The 18,338-nt window shown below is 37.5% G+C and overlaps 1 protein-coding gene across 1 annotated transcript; it reads left to right on the top strand.

The window, feature by feature from the left end:
• Nucleotides 1–1,803: 1,803 nt before the first annotated feature.
• LOC118852005 (40S ribosomal protein S17-like) lies at nt 1,804–2,240 on the top strand. The gene has a single exon (XM_036761618.1). It carries the CDS (start codon nt 1,815–1,817, stop codon nt 2,220–2,222), a length of 408 nt encoding a protein of 135 aa, XP_036617513.1. The 5' UTR covers nt 1,804–1,814; the 3' UTR covers nt 2,223–2,240.
• Nucleotides 2,241–18,338: the final 16,098 nt, after the last annotated feature.

Genomic DNA, 18,338 nt, shown 5'->3' with positions numbered 1-18,338 from the left:
GAGAGATTTGGGAACACAGAGAATACAGAGATCCTGGTTCCTTCCCAGAGTTCCATCTCCTTTAAGATACTAAGCTTTGGGAAATGGATTCCCTGAATTCCTCACCTATATCATTGGTTATCATTGATGGCCTATTCATCCAGACCTAAAGAGAATTTTCAAAGAGCAGAACTGCTACTGCAAGGGACTCAAATCAGTAACAATTATGGGAAAATATATCTGTTATACTTAAATGAAGAGAGAAAATGGAAATGTTTGATAGAGTTTGTGATTAGATTTTAAAATATAATACCAAATTGAGCCTTAGAATTTGGGTGTTGGTAGGGCATATGTGATCCAACTGCCTGTCCGTGTTCATAGTATCTCCAGACTGAGAGGTCCTTTGATGATAGTCATGCGGATTCAATCTGCTTAATTAAAAAAATACTGATCACATGTATTCTACATAGAGGGCGGAGTGCACAGGCCAGAGGACACAAAGATAAATGGGAGCTCAATCAAGAGGGATGAGGAGGGAATAATGATAAAAGATGTCAACAAATAGTAAGAAAATATGAGCATAAGTCACGGGCCACAGCTCTTAAGCCCCGAGCTTACATGCTCCAGGTTCATTCTTTGCACAAGCTTTAAAACTCATTCATGTGGTTTCTTCCCTCCCCCCCACACCCGAATTACCTCTGAGAAGTCTCAGACTAATGCTCAAATTGAAATTGTGGCTTGCGTTTTACAGATGTGAGAAAAGGGCCCCCATATACTACATAAGCACTGGAGATAATAATCTACTGGTTATAGGACAGCATTGTTTATCCACCTGAAAATTAAAACAAAATAAAGGACCTACTTTTGTCAATGAGCAAACTTTCAGATGATTTATGCCATTTGATTGTTAATTTTTTAAATAACTGTACTTAACTAGAAATGCATTGTATATGTGAAGAGGATAAAGCCATAGATGAATCCATAAAAAGTAGTTATTTTGTCTTTCTTTATTAAAATAAATATAACAGCATAGTTTAAAATATGGAAATGACTGAAAAAACATAGTAACACTGGCTGGAAAGTAGGATTAGGCCAACATCTTATACCATATACTATAAAAAGGTGCCAAAAAGACATTTAACTATAAAACATCTCATCATGAAATGTAAGCAAAATGGAAGGGAGTGCATTTAATAACTCTTTAACAATTGAATGAAGGGGCCAGATAGTTAAAAAAGAAATAATTTTGAATATTAAATACTCTTTCTTTTTTCTTTTGTTTTTGAGGGAGGAAGGCAGGGCAATGGGGGTTAAGTGACTTGCCCAAGGTGACACAGCTAGTAAGTGTGTCAAGTGTCTGAGGACAGATTTGAACTCAGGTTGTCCTGACTCCAGGGCCAGTGCTGTGCTCACTGTGCTACCCAGCTGCCCCAATACTATATTTCAGAAGACTATAAGCTACAAATTGAATGCTAATGTCTCTTGATAAAAAGTAGTTTCCTCGTCATTGGGAGTTATTTATACCAATGTAACCACAGGTCTAGCTAAAAGACAGAGTTCAAAAAGCTCTTCTGTGAACTTATTCAGTGCCTCTGTAACAGTGAAAATGACAATTTGCCAAGGAAAAAAAACAGTCTGGGCCTGAAATAGCTCTGATGAAAAATAATATCCCAAACTAACACAAATAGAAGAGTAAGATCCATTCCCTAATAGGTAGATCATCCAATGGCTTGAATAAATGTTTGTCCAAAGATTGGAACACTCTGAAAAGTCATGTGAAAGAACGCTCAAAAAATACACAATAAAACTAATGAAAATCACCCTCAGGAGCCAACATGGGTCGCGTTCGGACCAAGACCGTGAAGAAGGTGGCGCGAGTCATCATTGAAAAGTACTACACCCGCCTGGGCAATGACTTCCACACTAACAAGCGCGTGTGCGAGGAGATCCCCATCATCCCCAGCAAGAAGCTCCCCAACAAGATCGCGGGATATGTTACTCATCTGATGAAGCGGATCCAGAGAGGCCCTGTGAGAGGTATCTCCATCAAACTGCAGGAAGAAGAAAGAGAAAGGAGGGATAACTATGTCCCAGAGGTCTCTGCTTTGGATCAGGAAATTATTGAAGTGGACCCTGACACCAAAGAAATGTTGAAACTCCTGGACTTTGGCAGTTTGTCCAACCTGCAAGTTACCCAGCCCACTGTTGGGATGAACCTCAAAACACCAAGAGGAGCTGTTTAATATTTACTTTTGCCTTCTTTCCAAAAAACATGGGAATGCCCCACAAAAAAAAAAAAAAAACTAATTAAAATGAAAACAACCCTGAGGCTTTGTTTCTCGCTGTCAAAATTAGGAGCATGGCGGAAGACTTAAATAGTGATGGAGATGATGTAGATAGATGGGTGAACTATTGATGGACTTGGGAACCATTCCTAGCAATCTTTAAAACAATTTGAAATAATTTCAGAAAAGTCTCTAAATTGTTCATATGCCTTGACTCTAAGCTCCACTGCTAGACATATAACCTGAAAGAGGTAATGATAACATGAAAGAAATGTCCGCTATATAACCAAATATTCAATACAGCATTTTTTGACAGCAAAAGGACTAGAACAAATATTTGGAAAATAAACAACATGATATATGATGACATTGTAACAGTGCCACAAGACACAAGGAATAATAACGAAAACAGGCACCAACTGTGTGCCAGGAACTGTACTGAGTGTTCTGCAAGTATTATCTCATTTGAGCTTCACAACAACCCTGGAACTTAGGGGCTAATATTATCCCTGTTTTACAGATGAGGAAAATGAAGCATACATGGATTAAGTGACTTCCCTAAGGTCACACAGCTAGTAAGTATCTGAGGCTGAATTTGAACTCAAGGCCTTCCTGAATTCAGGCCCAGTGCTCTATCCAATATAGTATGGTACAGAGACTGTACCATGCAAAACAGAAGATAACTTATACAAGTTGCTGTAGAATCAAATAAAAAGGATTTATATTTTATATTAGAGAAATAATATATATATATATAATATGTGTATGTGTAATATATATGTGTAAATATATACACTTACATACATATGCACATACATATACACATTATATATCTATATCTATATATTTTTGTCTAGTGGTAGCCACCTCTAGGGCAGGAGGAAGGAAAAAATATTAAAAGAAATGTACATGGTATTTCACTGAATATTTGAAAGGAATAGCAACCTGTGCATAGTAGATTTGCAGTTTCCTGTATAACCATATTTTAATTTTACTATGTTATAGAAATGCTTGTTTTATATCATAAATTGAGAAAATTTAAATATGTGTATGTATATACTTATATACATACACATATATGCATACATACATAAAATACTGTCAACTACTTCATAACCAGAGAAAGAAACATATAGCAATTATATGCATTGAATATAGGAATTATAGCTAATATATAAGATGACAAGATGGAATCCACTGTATAAGATTATAACTTCATGAAGTAATATCCAATGTACTCTTTATAGTGAGCAAAATTAAGTTAGTAGGCTCATAACTCAGGGTCCAACTACAGAAATACCTTCATAGAAGTTATTCTGTCTGATGGTCTTCATCTGCACAAAAAGTGACAGATTCTGTTTCTTCTCAGAAACATGAATGAAAGGAAGAAGAGGAATGCAGGGATAACAAGCAGTAAAAAATAAACTGCCAACACTCAGTGCCACAGGTTGAGCAAGAAGAGAGTGACTGACCTAGTAGTACAAAGGATCCTACAAACACAGCTAGGTTGAATCGCCATAAGCTGGAGGTTACTTAGGGAAGGGAACAGGCCTGGGTGCCCCCAATATTCACCAAGACAAGGAAGATGAGGCTGTCTGCAGTACTGCATGAGGAATCTAAGCAGTAGTGGAAAGTGATGGGTGAAAATGTGAACCCTCAGGAATACAAGACAACATTTGAATAACAATGAAGTGTACAAGTAGATAAAACAGAGAAGAGAATCTTCAAAACAGAAGAAACAATTAATGAAATTTCAGAGAGAAACCACAACATGTTGAATAAATATAAAATAAACCAAAAAAACCAGTATCACTTTTTGGAAATCAGAATTCCAATGACTTCCCAAAGATCATGGAAAAAATCCTTGACAGCTCAAAATAGAAATAAGATCCATAAAAAATAAATTAGTTGTGACAATAAGTAATAATCAAAGCCATCAGTACAGAATGTAAAAATATAAACATCTGACTAGGAAAAAAAAGGCTGAGTACATGGTGGGAAATGTCTCCAAAGAAATAGAAGCTGGGTGAAAAATTAATGTATTTGGAGCAGAAAAGATATTGAAAGTAAAGTAAATTTTGGTAGAAAAAGAGCAAAAACAACCTTCTCATAGTCACACATGAATTCTATACAAGCTGAAGTGATTGACGTTGAAGAGAAGATTAACAAAGATAATTTAAAATATCAATTATATTAGATAAGGATAAGTTAAAAAAAAGGATTACATACCATGCAAAACAAAATAGGAAAACTCTCTATAAATTTTGTCTATAGACAATAAAATGTCAATCGAAAAAGATCTACAAATCTCTACCAGGAAAAGAAAAATGCTTAAGACCCTAAAATATGTAACAATTTCAGTAACAAACAATAAATGTTGCAATCAGGCAGGGAAAAAGATCTTAAATTGTAAATGGATGGTAGTTTGAAAAATAGTCTGTTTGTAAAGATAGATCAATAGATAAGTGGATAGCTACATTGATAGATCAATAGATAGGTAGATAGAAATATATAGATACATCAGAAAAATGAATGAAATAGTATATTTCCAAAATAAAATGAACTCAAGCTATAATGCAAATTGATATATCTTGCAAGCACATAAAATATACTGAAATAAAATTGAGTCATCTCTAGTTCTAATTGTAAATCTTAGTCCTGAAAAAGAAATGAGGAAATTCCTTTCCCTCCATCCTTTGGAAACCTTGTGGCTCTTGGGTGCCTATGCTGTCAGAAGTCATGGTGCCAGTTCATTGCACTTAATTGTTGTTTTGTTACATAGACAGATTTAGTGATTATATGAATATGCAAGTATATATGCTCCTGTGGGTGAAAATTGATATTTTTGAAGGTAATACAGTTCAGTGGGATCAGAAGCTCTGACACTATTTAGAGTTTTGTTTATCTATACAAGGAAAAGCTCCAAAAGATACTTCAGCATTAAATTTTGTTTTTGTTTTATTTTCTTCCAAAGATTGGGAATAAGCAGTCCCATTTACATATGGTATTGAGTAGAAATGTAATAATGGATAGTAGTGTCCTATTGTGAATGATGCTTGGTAGTGATGAGAATAATTCCATAATTAATGGACTACAAAAGCATCATACACAGGAAGCTATGACTAGAAGGCCCTTGAATGGTAGCATTTTAATGCCAGGAGAGTCATGGCTCTGTTCTTCTAAGACGGTCTTCATTTGAGGCAGTATGGGATATAGAATCAGAAGCAACCTTCCCCAGGAGGCAGGATATCTGGGTTACTGTTCTGATCAATCACAATAGAAACTTTGTAGCCTTAGAAAAGTCAGAAAACTTCTCTGAATTTCTGAGTCCTCTTCCATAAAATGGAAAATCCATGGCTAACTACACACGTTTTGGTGACTACTCTTAATGTATAATATTGTGAGGAACTTTGTAGCTTCAAAAGTAGGACTTTGTCCTACTTGCCATTGGGTTGTAATGCCAGGGCTGCCATTATATGTTCCCTCATTATAAAGCAGTTAGAGTTACCTAGTGATGTAAATATATGGAGTGAACAAAGAGAGTCAGGTCAAATCAAAATGCATATTTTTTTCTAGAGACTAGGAGACTATGGAAAAAGTCATTTAATAAAGGAAATACACTGGAATATACATGGTCTTGAACATTTATCACATTTATTGGACAAAATAAGATTGGAAAACTTAGCCTCTACTTAGTCCTCTTGTCTAATTCAAAGCTGCCATTTATGCAATGTCAAATTTCAATCTGGGAATATGCTTTGTAAAGTCTAAAAGTCTGTCCATTACCAGGATTTAGATATTGGAATTGCTTTCACCCAAGTCAATATGCTCTTCTATAGATCAAAGAATTATAGACTTTTTGAACTGGAAGATTTTATCATTCACCTAATACAAACTGGCCCACCTCAATTTACACACGAGAAGAATGAAGCTAGGAAATGTTAAATGATTTATCCAGATTCTGTGTTTGGCTAGGAGCTGAATGGTGACTTAGAGTTCACTAACAGTCATTTACCCCATCTTCCTGATTCCTTATCCATTGATGTCCTTATTAAACTATGCTGACTCTAAGAAGACTAGATATGTGTATGTGTACATCTGTGTATGTGCACACTCATACATATGTATGTGTGTAGATGTGCATACATATATCTACACGTGTACACAATCACATCCATCACACTGCCATACTTTCAATAATTGAACCATCTTTATAAAACTTATTCAAAACCATTAATCTATTTTTTTTCAAATTGATTGGTGAAAGTATTCCAGGCATAAAAAAAAAAAAATCTATGGGTTACTGTCCATGGTGCTATGTAATCAGTAAAAATGAAGGAATTTTTTGCTTTATCACTTTTTTTCCTTTTCATTGCAGTTGAGAACAATATTATTGCTACAGTTTTGATGAAATGCTTGTATTTATGTCAAACTAACAATAGCTACTATGTCTATAGAGCTTTGAGAGCTACATACTTTGAGTGTGTATTATATCTGTATGCACCCATGTTATATAAGCACTTCAGAAAACTTAACAGATATAATCTCATTTGATAATATTTTAGTGGTGACTTTACTTTTGTGATGAAGTAATTGTTCTTGTCTTGTTATAGATCAAGCAAACCCACTTTGCTGAAGACTTTGTCCTTGGACTAGATAATCTGCTTATGACTGACATGTCTAGGAAATTTAACCAGGTCTCATAAGTTGTTGGTATTTAGGGCCTCTTTTCTGCAATTGATCAATCTCCCTTTAGACATGGCTTCTTCCATAGTTTCAGGTACATTCACGTGGATGTGTTATCACAGTGATGAGAATGTTTCCTCCAAAAGGTAGATTATGACCTATCAACCTGGCCCATCCGGTGACTCTTTTGTTAAGTCCTGCTATCAATTTGCCGCAGTGGGTCTCTCTAATACACTGGGTTAATGGCTTCCCATTTTTCTCTGGATAGCAGCTACATTCCAACAGCTGCTCATTGATTCTCCTACACTCTTGATAGAATGTAAAAATGGAAAAAAAAAGTGACTACTCTGAACCAATCACTCTGCCAAGTGCTGGGAATACAAATGTTAACAACCAAGATAGCCACTGTTCTCAAGGGGCTTTCATTCAACCATCAAATGAGAGAATAATTATAAAGCATTTGGCACATTCCTGGCACATGCTAAGCACTATATAGCCTGTTAACAATTAGCTATCATTACTAAAGGAAGATAATACACCCAAGCGTTGGCATTAGAAAGTGAGCAGGAGGGTATGGATATGGTGAAGTAGTTTGAAGGTGGCCAGCAAGTGGCATGGTGGACCCAGGATGGAGCAAGACAATGTAAAAATTCCACAATAAATGGCCATAGGCCAAGGGATAGAAATGCTAGTTCCAATGAGAACACAAAGAAGAAGTTGCTGTCTGTAGCCCAACCTTGCTCTTTATATATTGCTATCCCATTTCATTTTTTAGTAATAGACTTCTTAGAAGACAGCTCAATAATGTCTTATTAATTTCTTATTTGCACTGTATTGCTGCCTGCTACTGCTCACCATGCCCTTCGTCATCATTGTTTGAATGATACTCACCTTCAGCCACCCAAAGACTATCATATCACAGAATTCCCAGCTGTTCACCAACAATTGAAGAATCCTAACTTTAGGGATGAACTTGGAGTCATTAAAATAACTGAGTGACTTCCTCTGCTTCCATACTGCCCATTTCCCATGCCTGAAATTCACTCCCTCTTTACCACTGTCTCATAGAATCCCTCTGTTCTTCAAAAGACAGCTTTAGGACAACCTTCTCCCCAACTGCTAGTACCCTTGCTCCTTAGTGACCTTAAAGATTTTCAGGTGTTCCTGTGTGTAGTGGAGTCAGCATGACATTTTGAATAAGGAGATGACCTTAACTCACCTCCAGCCCACCTCTGACAGATGCTGACTGTGGACCTTTGCAGAAGTCCCTTAAGCTCTTAATTCCTTAGGCAATTCTATGACTATCAATTGAAGAGAAGATGTTGACCTGTATTAGTAAGGGGTTTTCTTAACCAGAAGTTCCCCATAAAAGTGAAATCAAATCAGGTCCCTGTTCCTATCTGGACACTCTCAGAATATTTTGCTGGATTCTTCATTCAGGTGAAACCCACTAACTATGGGAAGTTCCCAAGCTCCTTTCCTGAGCCATTTTCTCGATTTCATGCATATCATCTCATTTGTTTATCTTAGTGACTCCTATGTCTTCAATGATCATCTCTAGCACAGATGATTCCTAGATCTATTTCTTTAGTCCTAACTTCTGTCTTAATCTCCAATCTCTCATAACCTGAGCTGCACACCATAACATGGAGTGCCTATAGATATCTCAAAACTCAAAGTGTCCAAAGCAGAACTTTCCCGACCAAACCTTCTACTCATCTGAACTTCTCTTTTGCCCTTAATAGTACAACCATTTTGGCCTAGCCATACCAGATATTAAACTGTACTACAGAGCAGCAGTCATGAAAACTACCTGGTACGGGCTAAGAAACGGGGGTGGGGATCAGTGGAATAGAATAGGGACACAAGATGGAGAAGTCAACAACTATAGCAATCTACTCTTTGATAAACCCAAAGAGGCCAGCTTCTGGGCCAAGAATTCACTATTTCACAAAAACTGCTGGGAAAATTGGAAAAGGGTAGGGCAGAAACTGGGCATAAACCAATATCTTACACCATATACCAGAATAAAGTCAAAATGAGTTCATGATCTAGGAGTAAAGGCTGATACTATAAGTAATTTGGGAGAGCAAGGAATAGTTTACTTATCAGATTTATGGAAAAGAAAAGAATTCATGACCCAAAAAGAGATAGAGATCATTACAAAATGCAAAATGGATAATTTTGATTATGTCAAATTGAAAGGTTTTTGTACAAAAAAAGCCAATGCAACAAAAATTAGGAGGGAAGCAGAAAATTGGGAGAAGATCTTTGCAACTAGTATCTCTGATAAAGGCCTCATTTCTAAAATATACAGGGAACTGAGCCAAATATATAGGAATACAAGCCATTCCCCAAATGAGAGATGGTCAAAGGATATGAACAGGCAGTTTTCATAGGAAGAAATTAAAGCTATCTATAGGCATATGAAAAAATGCTCTGGATCACTACTGATTAGAGAAATGCAAATCAAAACAACTCTTAGATTCCACATCTCTCCTGTCAGATTGGCTAAAGTAACAAAGCAGGAGGATGACAAATGCTGGAGAGGATGTGGGAAAATTGGAACATTGTTACATTGCTGGTGGAGTTGTGAGATGATCCAGCCACTTTGGAGAGTAATTTGGAACTACGCTCAAAGGGCCATAGGAATGTTCATACCCTTTGACCCAGCAATACCAGTTCTAGGGTTGTATCCCAAAGAAATCACACAAGAGGGAAAGGGACCCATATGTACAAGGATATTTATAGTGGCTCTCTTTGTGGTAGCCAAAAATTGGAAATCAAAGAGATGCCCATCAATTGGGGAATGGCTGAAGAAGCTATGGTATATGAATGTAATGGAATACTATTGTGCCATAAGAAATGGGGATGATACGGACTTCGTAACAACCTGGAAAAACCTACACGACTTAATGCTGAGTGAGCGGAGCAGAGCCAGGAGAACATTGTATACAACCACAGATATATGGTTTCCATGAGGACCAATCCTGGCCGACTTCGCTCTTCTCAGCAATGCAAGGTGCAAGTACAACTCCAGGGGACTCACAATGGAGAATGCTATCTTCATCCAGAGAAAGAATTGTGAAGTTTGAATGCAGATTGAGGCATACTACATGCTCGCCTTTTTTCTTCCCTTTTGTTTTTGTTCTTGGGTTTTTTTTTTTGGCTCTGTCACTTCTTTCTCATGACTCATTCCATTGGTCATAATTATTCTCCACAACTTGACTAGTGTATAAATTAATTCAATACAAAGTTATACATGGTAGTTATATGAGCTTCCATGCTGTCTTGGGGAGGGAGTGGGGAGGGAGGGGAGAAAATCTGGAACTCAAAATTATGTAGAACTGTGTGTGGTAAACTAAAAATAAAAAAAGTGTTCATTCCCTCTCACCTAGATTAGTGCAGTAGACTCCTAAATGGTTCTCTTAGCATTGAGACTCTTCCTTCTTCCTGCCATTCTTCACATGACTGACAAAAGAATCTTACTAAAGCACACATCTGATGATGTCACTCCCCTACTCAAAAAGTTCCAGAGGCACCCAATTTCCTATAGAATAAAATATACTTTACTCTTTTTTCACATTGAGAGTTTAACATAATCCAGCTCCAACTTCCCTTGCCAGGCTTATTTTACAAGACTGTCCCTTGCTTATTTTCCTATATTCCAGGCAAACTTACCAACTTACTGTTCTCTGCCTGTTCCATTCTATATATTGACCTCATGCCTTTTCACAGTCTTTGTCTCATGCAGAAATGGAGTATCTTCTTTGCCTCTATCTCTCAAAATCCCAGATCCATTCATAGATCACTTACCTCAAGAGTCACCTCAACATGAGTCTTCCCTTGGTTCCCCCAATTGTAAACTCTTTACCCTACCCCGAAATGACTAAAACTCGCTTTATCTATTTTTCCTCACCTCTGTGCATAGGATCCCTACCTCCAAATTTGAAACCGAGATCCTGGAGGGAAAGGATGTGTATCACTTTTGCATCCATGGCCTCCTAAGACATGGCAGGCATTTGCTGAATGAAGCTCAAGTTATGTTTCAGTTCCATTGGCCTCCTCTCCAGCCACTTCTTATGCCCTGCTCTCTCCAGTCCCTATCCCACTAATCATGCTTTCCCCTGTACTAGAACCATATCCCCTTCTTTAAGTCTGTCTCTGTCTATTGATGTTTCTTCTTTCCTCCAGTAATAGGACAGCAAGGTGGTCCCAAGTGATAGAGCTCTGGACTTGGAGTCAGGAAGAGAAGAGTTTGATTCCTTTCTCAGACACGTCCTAGTTGTGGGCATGTTATTTCACTGCCTTCTAAGTTTCTTCATCTGTAAAATGGGAGTAGTAATAGCATGCACATGACAGTTGTTGAGAGAAGGACATGAAACAACATATGCAAACGGATTCGGTGTACCTTCAAATAGAGTATAAATGTTAGCTTATGTGGTGCTGAGAGCAAGAGCACTTTAAGGTTAGTGGGAAAAGAAAGCACTTTACACACATATATTATTTGTTTCTCACAGCAACTCTATGATGTAGACATTATATTTTTAGATTTAAGAATATAAGTTTTATAGATTTTTTTTGCTTTATATCACTGTAATAGTAATTAAGGTGGGACATTTTGCTGTTCTTCTCTTAAGTGCCTTTAATGATTCTGGCCTTTGTTGTAATGGGACAGATAAAGTAGGATCTTTTTGTCTTGGAGTGTTTCTCAGCACTGAGACAACTGGGAATCTTTGGTTTGTATATGATGTGATACTGGGAATGGGGAATTTCCCCACACTCAGCCTGGGTGAGCTCAGAAGCATGAGGGCTCTGAACAGGATGTAATTGAGGTGAGCTTGACGTTTGACTTTGAGGCACATTTGTGGAAGGAGTGTTGAGACTCTGGGAAAGCTGCAAACTGCCCCCCATCTTTGCAACCCAGATGTTGGTTCTTCTCTGGTAACTATGACTTGTGATTTGAATCAGACAAGGTCTATCTGTTGATGTTTGTATTTGTCTTGAAGTTCAGGGGACTGATCTTTTCCTCTTCAACTAAGTGAATGATATTTGTATATTTGATTAAACTGAGATGGTTAACCCCTTAAAGTTACTTTCCTTAGTAAAGCAGATCAAAGAACCTGTGTTGGCATTTTTCGGTGTGCTGGTTGTTGGTCAGTCTCACACCCCTACAGCAGCTGCTAGAAGATTGTTGCTATAATCACCTAAATATCTCCTTATCTTCCTACCCTTCCTCCTCCCAGAGAACTATCCTCAATAACAAAAAAGTATGTTTTAAAGAATAAGAAGAAAAAAAAAACATAATTAGTCAAAGTAATCAGTACATCAAAAAGATCTGACAATGTTCCATATGCATGGAATTCTCCTCCTCCTCTTTGCCCTACCCCACTCTCTCCCTCTCCCTCCCTCCCCCTCCCTGTTCAAACACCATCTGCTTCTCTCTTTTTTTCATGGTCATCCCTTCCACTTATTATACTAGTCATCATTATATCTATTGGTGTCTTGCCTCTGCTTACTGTACTTTGCTTGAGTTCATATAGAACTTTCCACACTTCTCCGTGTTAATTATATTCATCATTTCACACAGAACAGTGATATTCCACTTCATCCATGAACCCCAGTTTTTCCAAACATTCCACAATCTCTGAGCATCTACTTGGATTCAAGTACTTCATATGTTTGGGGATTTCCTTTTTCCTCAGCATTTAGATGGTGCAGTGACTAGAGTGCTATAACTGTATCCAGGAAGATCGGGGTTCTGCCTCTAAAACTTACCAGTTGTATGATCCTGAGCAAGTCACGGAACTTCTGTCCACCTCAGTTTCCTTATATGAAAAAATGAGAACAATAATAATATCTGCCTTCTAGGGTTGTTATGAGAATCAAATGAGATAATCTATGGGAAATACTTTGGAATATTAAACGCTGTATACATATTTTTATTAGCAGTGCTGGTAGTAGTAATAAAAAATTTAGATGCCTATCTGGGGAGTCTGGGAGAGAAAGGACATAAATATCATCCATACATACATATATACATATACATACATACATATATGCATATATACATACACACATAATTCCAGAATCCTTTCCAAAACAATTTTCTAAATTCACAACTCCACCAACAATGCATTAACATGTCATCATTCCACAACCCCTCCAACTTTTATGATTTCCATCTTTGTATTTTGCTCTATGTGAGTTGAGGCTCAGTGATGTTTAGATTAACATTTCTCTTATTAGTGATTTGGAAAATGTTTTCATGTGGTTGTTAAGAGTTTGCAATTGTTCCGTTACATACCTCCTTCATATCATTTTCCAATATTTCTTGGTGAATAGCTGTGATTACATTGATGACTGCATCTATCGATCTATCGGTGTATCAGTGTATCTGTCTATCTATCTATCTGTCTAGATATAGAAGTAGAAATGTTCTTTGTCTAAATCCTTGCCTGAGAAATTTGACACAATATTTTATTTTCTCCTCTTATCCTCGTTTTATGTCTTGCACAGAAGTTTTTGATTTGAAATTACTATTTTATGTTTTATGATTGCCTTTATATCTCATTTGGATAAGGACTCATTGTTATTATCCCTATTTTCTGATTTGGAAACTGAGGCTAAAGGATGTTAAGTCATTTGCCTTTGGTCACAGAATTTGTGTCAGAGGCATGATCTGAACCCAGGTTGTTGCAGTTTGGGGGCCATCTCCTAAAAGCTGCTTTTACTCTTTCTCTCCTTCCAGGCTCCAGATCTTTCTCTTTCCTTTGTCAAACCCTCTCCTTTGTTCTTTCCCCTCCCTCCCAGATATCCCAGTTTTTTGGGTCCTTAGCCATTCTCCCATTGGGCACCTCAGGGACTGTTGTGAGCAAGATCTTATCATCTCTCTATTTTTTCTAACCAGGTTGTAAACAAGAAGTTTTCTTAATAGCCATTTTAAAAAATTGTTTTGAAATTGAGAGCAGAAACAAGGAGGAGGTGGGGGCAGATTGAGCAGTGATGTCACCTGTAAATTAAATCAGAAATGCTGGGGGAAGAAGGATATAGAAAAGAGAGGCTGGTTAAAAGAAGATAGAGCCCTGAGAGTGGTGGGCAGAGGGCACAGATGAAGGAGGGAATGTTCCAGATAGAAGCCATTTCCTAGGTCCCTCTGCCATTTTCTCTGGGAGCTCCTCCACAACAGAGTGGCTCTGTCTTTCTCACCCTATAGTCCACTTACAGAGTAGGTAACACAAATTACATGACAAATGATTAGTCTGTTGACTTTATCCCAGTGGCCCTGACACCAGCCTATCTGCCTCTTAACTTATCCTTCAGGTTCACATCTTCTGCTTTGATCTCCCAACCTTTCCATTTGGATCTGAGTTGCTGTATAATGAGTCACTTGCCATGAAAACTCCCTTCAATTAATTCTATCCCAAGAAGACAGCAATTAAATGGAGCAAAAAAGCTCTGGAAGTCTGACAGCAGCAGGAAGTTGCTAAGCTTCCTCACAGGAGATATTTGTTGCCTCTGTGGCACCATTCACAATTGTTTTATACACACTTCCCCTCCCCAGAAATAAAAGGTACCTGAAATGATTCCTTGGGTTGGAACCAGTGTCCTAAACCTATTTGTACTAATGACCAAGTTACATCTCTTTTTATAAGCTAGGAAAATAACTGGCATACCTTGATAAGTGAAATGTTCTTATGACATCTGCTCACATAGAGCAGCATTTCTTGAATCCCCTGTCTAGAAAGTATCAGGAAGGTCCTCCCTGAATCTAATTACTTTTATTCCTGTTTAGGTCAATTCCTTTCAACAAATGTGAGAGCACTGGATTTAGACTTGGGGGAAGTGGATTTGAATCCTTGTTCTGCCATTTCCCCTTGGATGTCTTTGGGAAAATCATATCACCTCCCATGGGTCTCAGTGGCCTCATTTGCCAAAGGAGGAGTTTGACTAGAGAGACTCGAAGGTCTCTGCAGGTTGAAGTTAGGAATCCTGCACCCTGCTGACATGCTTGTTTGGTATGGAAGCTGACATTTCAGTCAACCCTCAAATCTTTGTTCCCAACCTAGCTGTGAGTTGGAAACTAGATCCTCTTGATGGTTAGTGTGTTTGTTTGTTGTTGGTTCTTTTTCTGTAATTATTAATTGTACATTTTCCCTGAAAGTGGATTCTCAGTGAATTACAGAGCTTGCACCATCCTGGTGACTTAGAGGTATTGAATTACTGGTCTTCTAGCAAAAAGAAATATTATAGATCCTTTGAAGGCTTTCTATTAAATAACAGGAAGATTCCTATTTCATTCTGTAGAGCAGCGATATTGAGCTCAAACAAAAATGATGGTCACTAATCTCTAACAAAGGGAAAATCGCAGGCCACAGATTGACTTAGTTTTGAAAAGGGGTATTTAAATGTCAAATGTGGTATCAAGATTTTGGTTATTTTGTTATTTTGTGAAATGTTATATCTATCATTTATTTATTTATTTATTTAAATTGTCATTCTGTGAAATGTGATATCTAAATTTTAGCTATTTTTTAAAATATTTCCCAATTTTAACCTGGTTAGGGCCATACTCAGGAGGGTTGTGGATTGCATTTGATCATGCGATACATGTTTGACACCCTTACTTTGGAGTAATACACCCCTTTGAATAAAGGCTGTCATTCAACAAGGTGGGGCCTATATATATGGCAAAAATTTATAAGTCTCTTGGAAAGATGTTTACAAACACCTTATCCATCTGCGATGATATTTTAATATTGAACAAGGCATGAGATGAGACTATGCCCACTTGCTAAAGTATTCTTCACTGGCATTAAGGAGACTGAGTAGAGAGTCTATGCTTAAGAAGGATACCTTAGAGATAGTGAGATGCATCAGGTCCTCATAGTCACTATATATATATATATATATATATATATATATACACACACACACACACACACACACACACACACATATACATATATATGTATATATATATGTACATATATATATATACACACATATATATATATTGCACTTTATAATTCACCCTCCAAAAATTCCTGAGCTTCCTGCATGGGATCAACTTAATTCAAAAGAAAGTGGCATGATTAACCACATAGAAATAAGCCAATGGATATGTAAGGCCCTTTGTACAGGCTATGCTGCCCAGCTATATGGACAGAGAGTTCATATACAAAAATCTTGGATGAAAAACAAAGCAATAGCAACACACTGTAGAGAGAGAGTGAGTCTGGTCAAGAATTTCAAAGCAGGGAAACAGATTGCATTAGCTCTGGGCAATTAGGTGACTTTATTAACTTGAGGTAGTGTTGTGTAGGGGATAGATTGCCTGTCTAAAGCCAGGAAGAACTGTGTCTCAGTCCTTTGACACAGTGCCATTTGGCACTGGGCACATCATTCAACCTTCCCATTCACTTGGCAACATTCTAAGGCTACATGCTACAGATACCATAGATTATTGTATACCAGGGACGTTCTAAGTATACAGAAAAAAACTATAGATCTACATTTGTAGAGAATGTTTTCACCCCACCCCCAAAGACTTCCCTATACCATTAAAATTTCCCTTTTCCCTTTTACCCTACCAATTGCCTCGAACTTCTTACTAAAGCATAGATCCATTAAAAACTTTCCAAAATTTTGTATGACTAAATGTCATGCAATGTTAATGCCCCCTAATAATTGAAATTGAAGCATACCCAAAGAACAATGGAGAGGTAAGCATGAGGAAAATATTGCCATTGAAAAGGAGGAGAGAAAAGGATTCTCAAATACTTGCAAAATTGAAATGTCTGTCATCTTAATAGCTGGGCAGGGCCATCCAATGAAGCAGATAGGAAGCGATCCAAGCCAGCTTATCCCTTATCTCTCTTTTCCATCTTCATCTGCCCATGGGGATCCACCTGACATGATGGAGGCCTCCCCATTTTCCTGATGTTGTCAGTAAACTCTGACCATCCAGCTGTTATTTCTTGACCTTGCCCATGCCTACTCCTTGCCCTTTCTCTCACTACCTTGCAATACTTTTTCTTTGCCTGCTGACATTCTTTATTCCTCTTCTATGAAGGTCCTCATTGGTTGTGTATTGTAGCCTACTCATACCCACAATGCTCTTCTCTGCTCCCGCCTGTGTAATCCTCATCTTTAATTATTGAGCAGCAGTGAAGTTCCATATCTCTGCCAAATAGCAACAGCAGTAAAATTGAAGTATTGAAAATATGAGCTTTTGCTTTCATGGGAAGCTTGGGGACAGTAAAAAAGTTTTGTAATTTCCCAAATGAAATTTGATCTTTTTCCTTTCTCCTTTCCAACTCTAGTCCCAGCTCATTGTTTATTTTCATTGTCAACAAAGGACAACATCAAAAATATATGACTGGGGAAAAAAAAGGATTGGTCACCATGTAAAGTGAGCTATAATAATTGGACTCTGTGTGTGTGTGTGTGTGTGTGTGTCCTTTTATATTACTAAAGTGTCAAGATAAAATGAGGTAGGCCTCTAGCACACTGGATGGAGCCCCTGTGGGGCATATGTGTGTGTGTGTGTGTGTGTGTGTGTCCTTTTATATTACCAAAGTGTCAAGATAAGATGAGGTAGGCCTCTAGCCCACCGGATGGAGCCCCTGTGGGGCATGTGTGTGTGTGTGAGTGTGTGTGTGTGTGTGTGTGTGTGTGTATATGCATACCCACATAACGTGATATGGCATTATACATATATATGTTTTCATACATATATCATATATATCAACACATAAGTTATAAATATATCACATTGGATAGATTTTTTGTAACTGACAAATTATATCTCCTTAATATTCATCTTATAAAAAGGCATTTGACCAAAAAAGAAATTTTGCAGGAATTTTCAACTTATAATTTTCATAATTGGCCAGGAGATAAAGGAACTATACAACATAGCAATCTCTGTTAGCACAATGGATAGAGCATTGGATTTGGGAGTCAGAAAGTCCTGAGTGCAAATCCAGCATCAGACACTCAGCAGCCATGTGAGCCAGGAAAAACCACTCAAAGTTTATGTGATTCAATTTCCTCATCTGTGAAATGGAGATCATAATAATGTTTGCTTCCCCAGGTGGTGGGGATAGTATATTGAGATAATATTTTAAAGCACTCAATACATATTTATGTGCTACTTAAATAACAGTAAGGTATTTTCTGTGAAGGCATCTGCCTTGTACTTTTTAATCCATGTTATTTTTCCTACCAAATCCAGAATTTCCTATGTATTTTGTTTAAGTACAACCTGGAAAACATATTTAGGGGCCTTGCCAAAGTTGGGGGAGGGGGAGTGCATTGAGCCATAGCACTACTTTGTTTTTCATTCTGTTTTTTTTTTCAGCTATTCAGCTGAATGTTGTCAAA

This window comes from Trichosurus vulpecula, chromosome 5 (assembly GCF_011100635.1).
Source record: "Trichosurus vulpecula isolate mTriVul1 chromosome 5, mTriVul1.pri, whole genome shotgun sequence".
In the NCBI taxonomy this organism is placed as follows: domain Eukaryota; kingdom Metazoa; phylum Chordata; class Mammalia; order Diprotodontia; family Phalangeridae; genus Trichosurus; species Trichosurus vulpecula.
The sequence above is the reverse complement of the archived record's forward strand: the minus strand, read 5'-3'. Positions and strand labels throughout refer to the sequence as shown.

Bases quoted from the DNA above. Each gene is read 5' to 3' on its own strand.
- LOC118852005 (XM_036761618.1), top strand. From the start codon at position 1,815: ATGGGTCGCGTTCGGACCAAGACCGTGAAGAAGGTGGCGCGAGTCATC.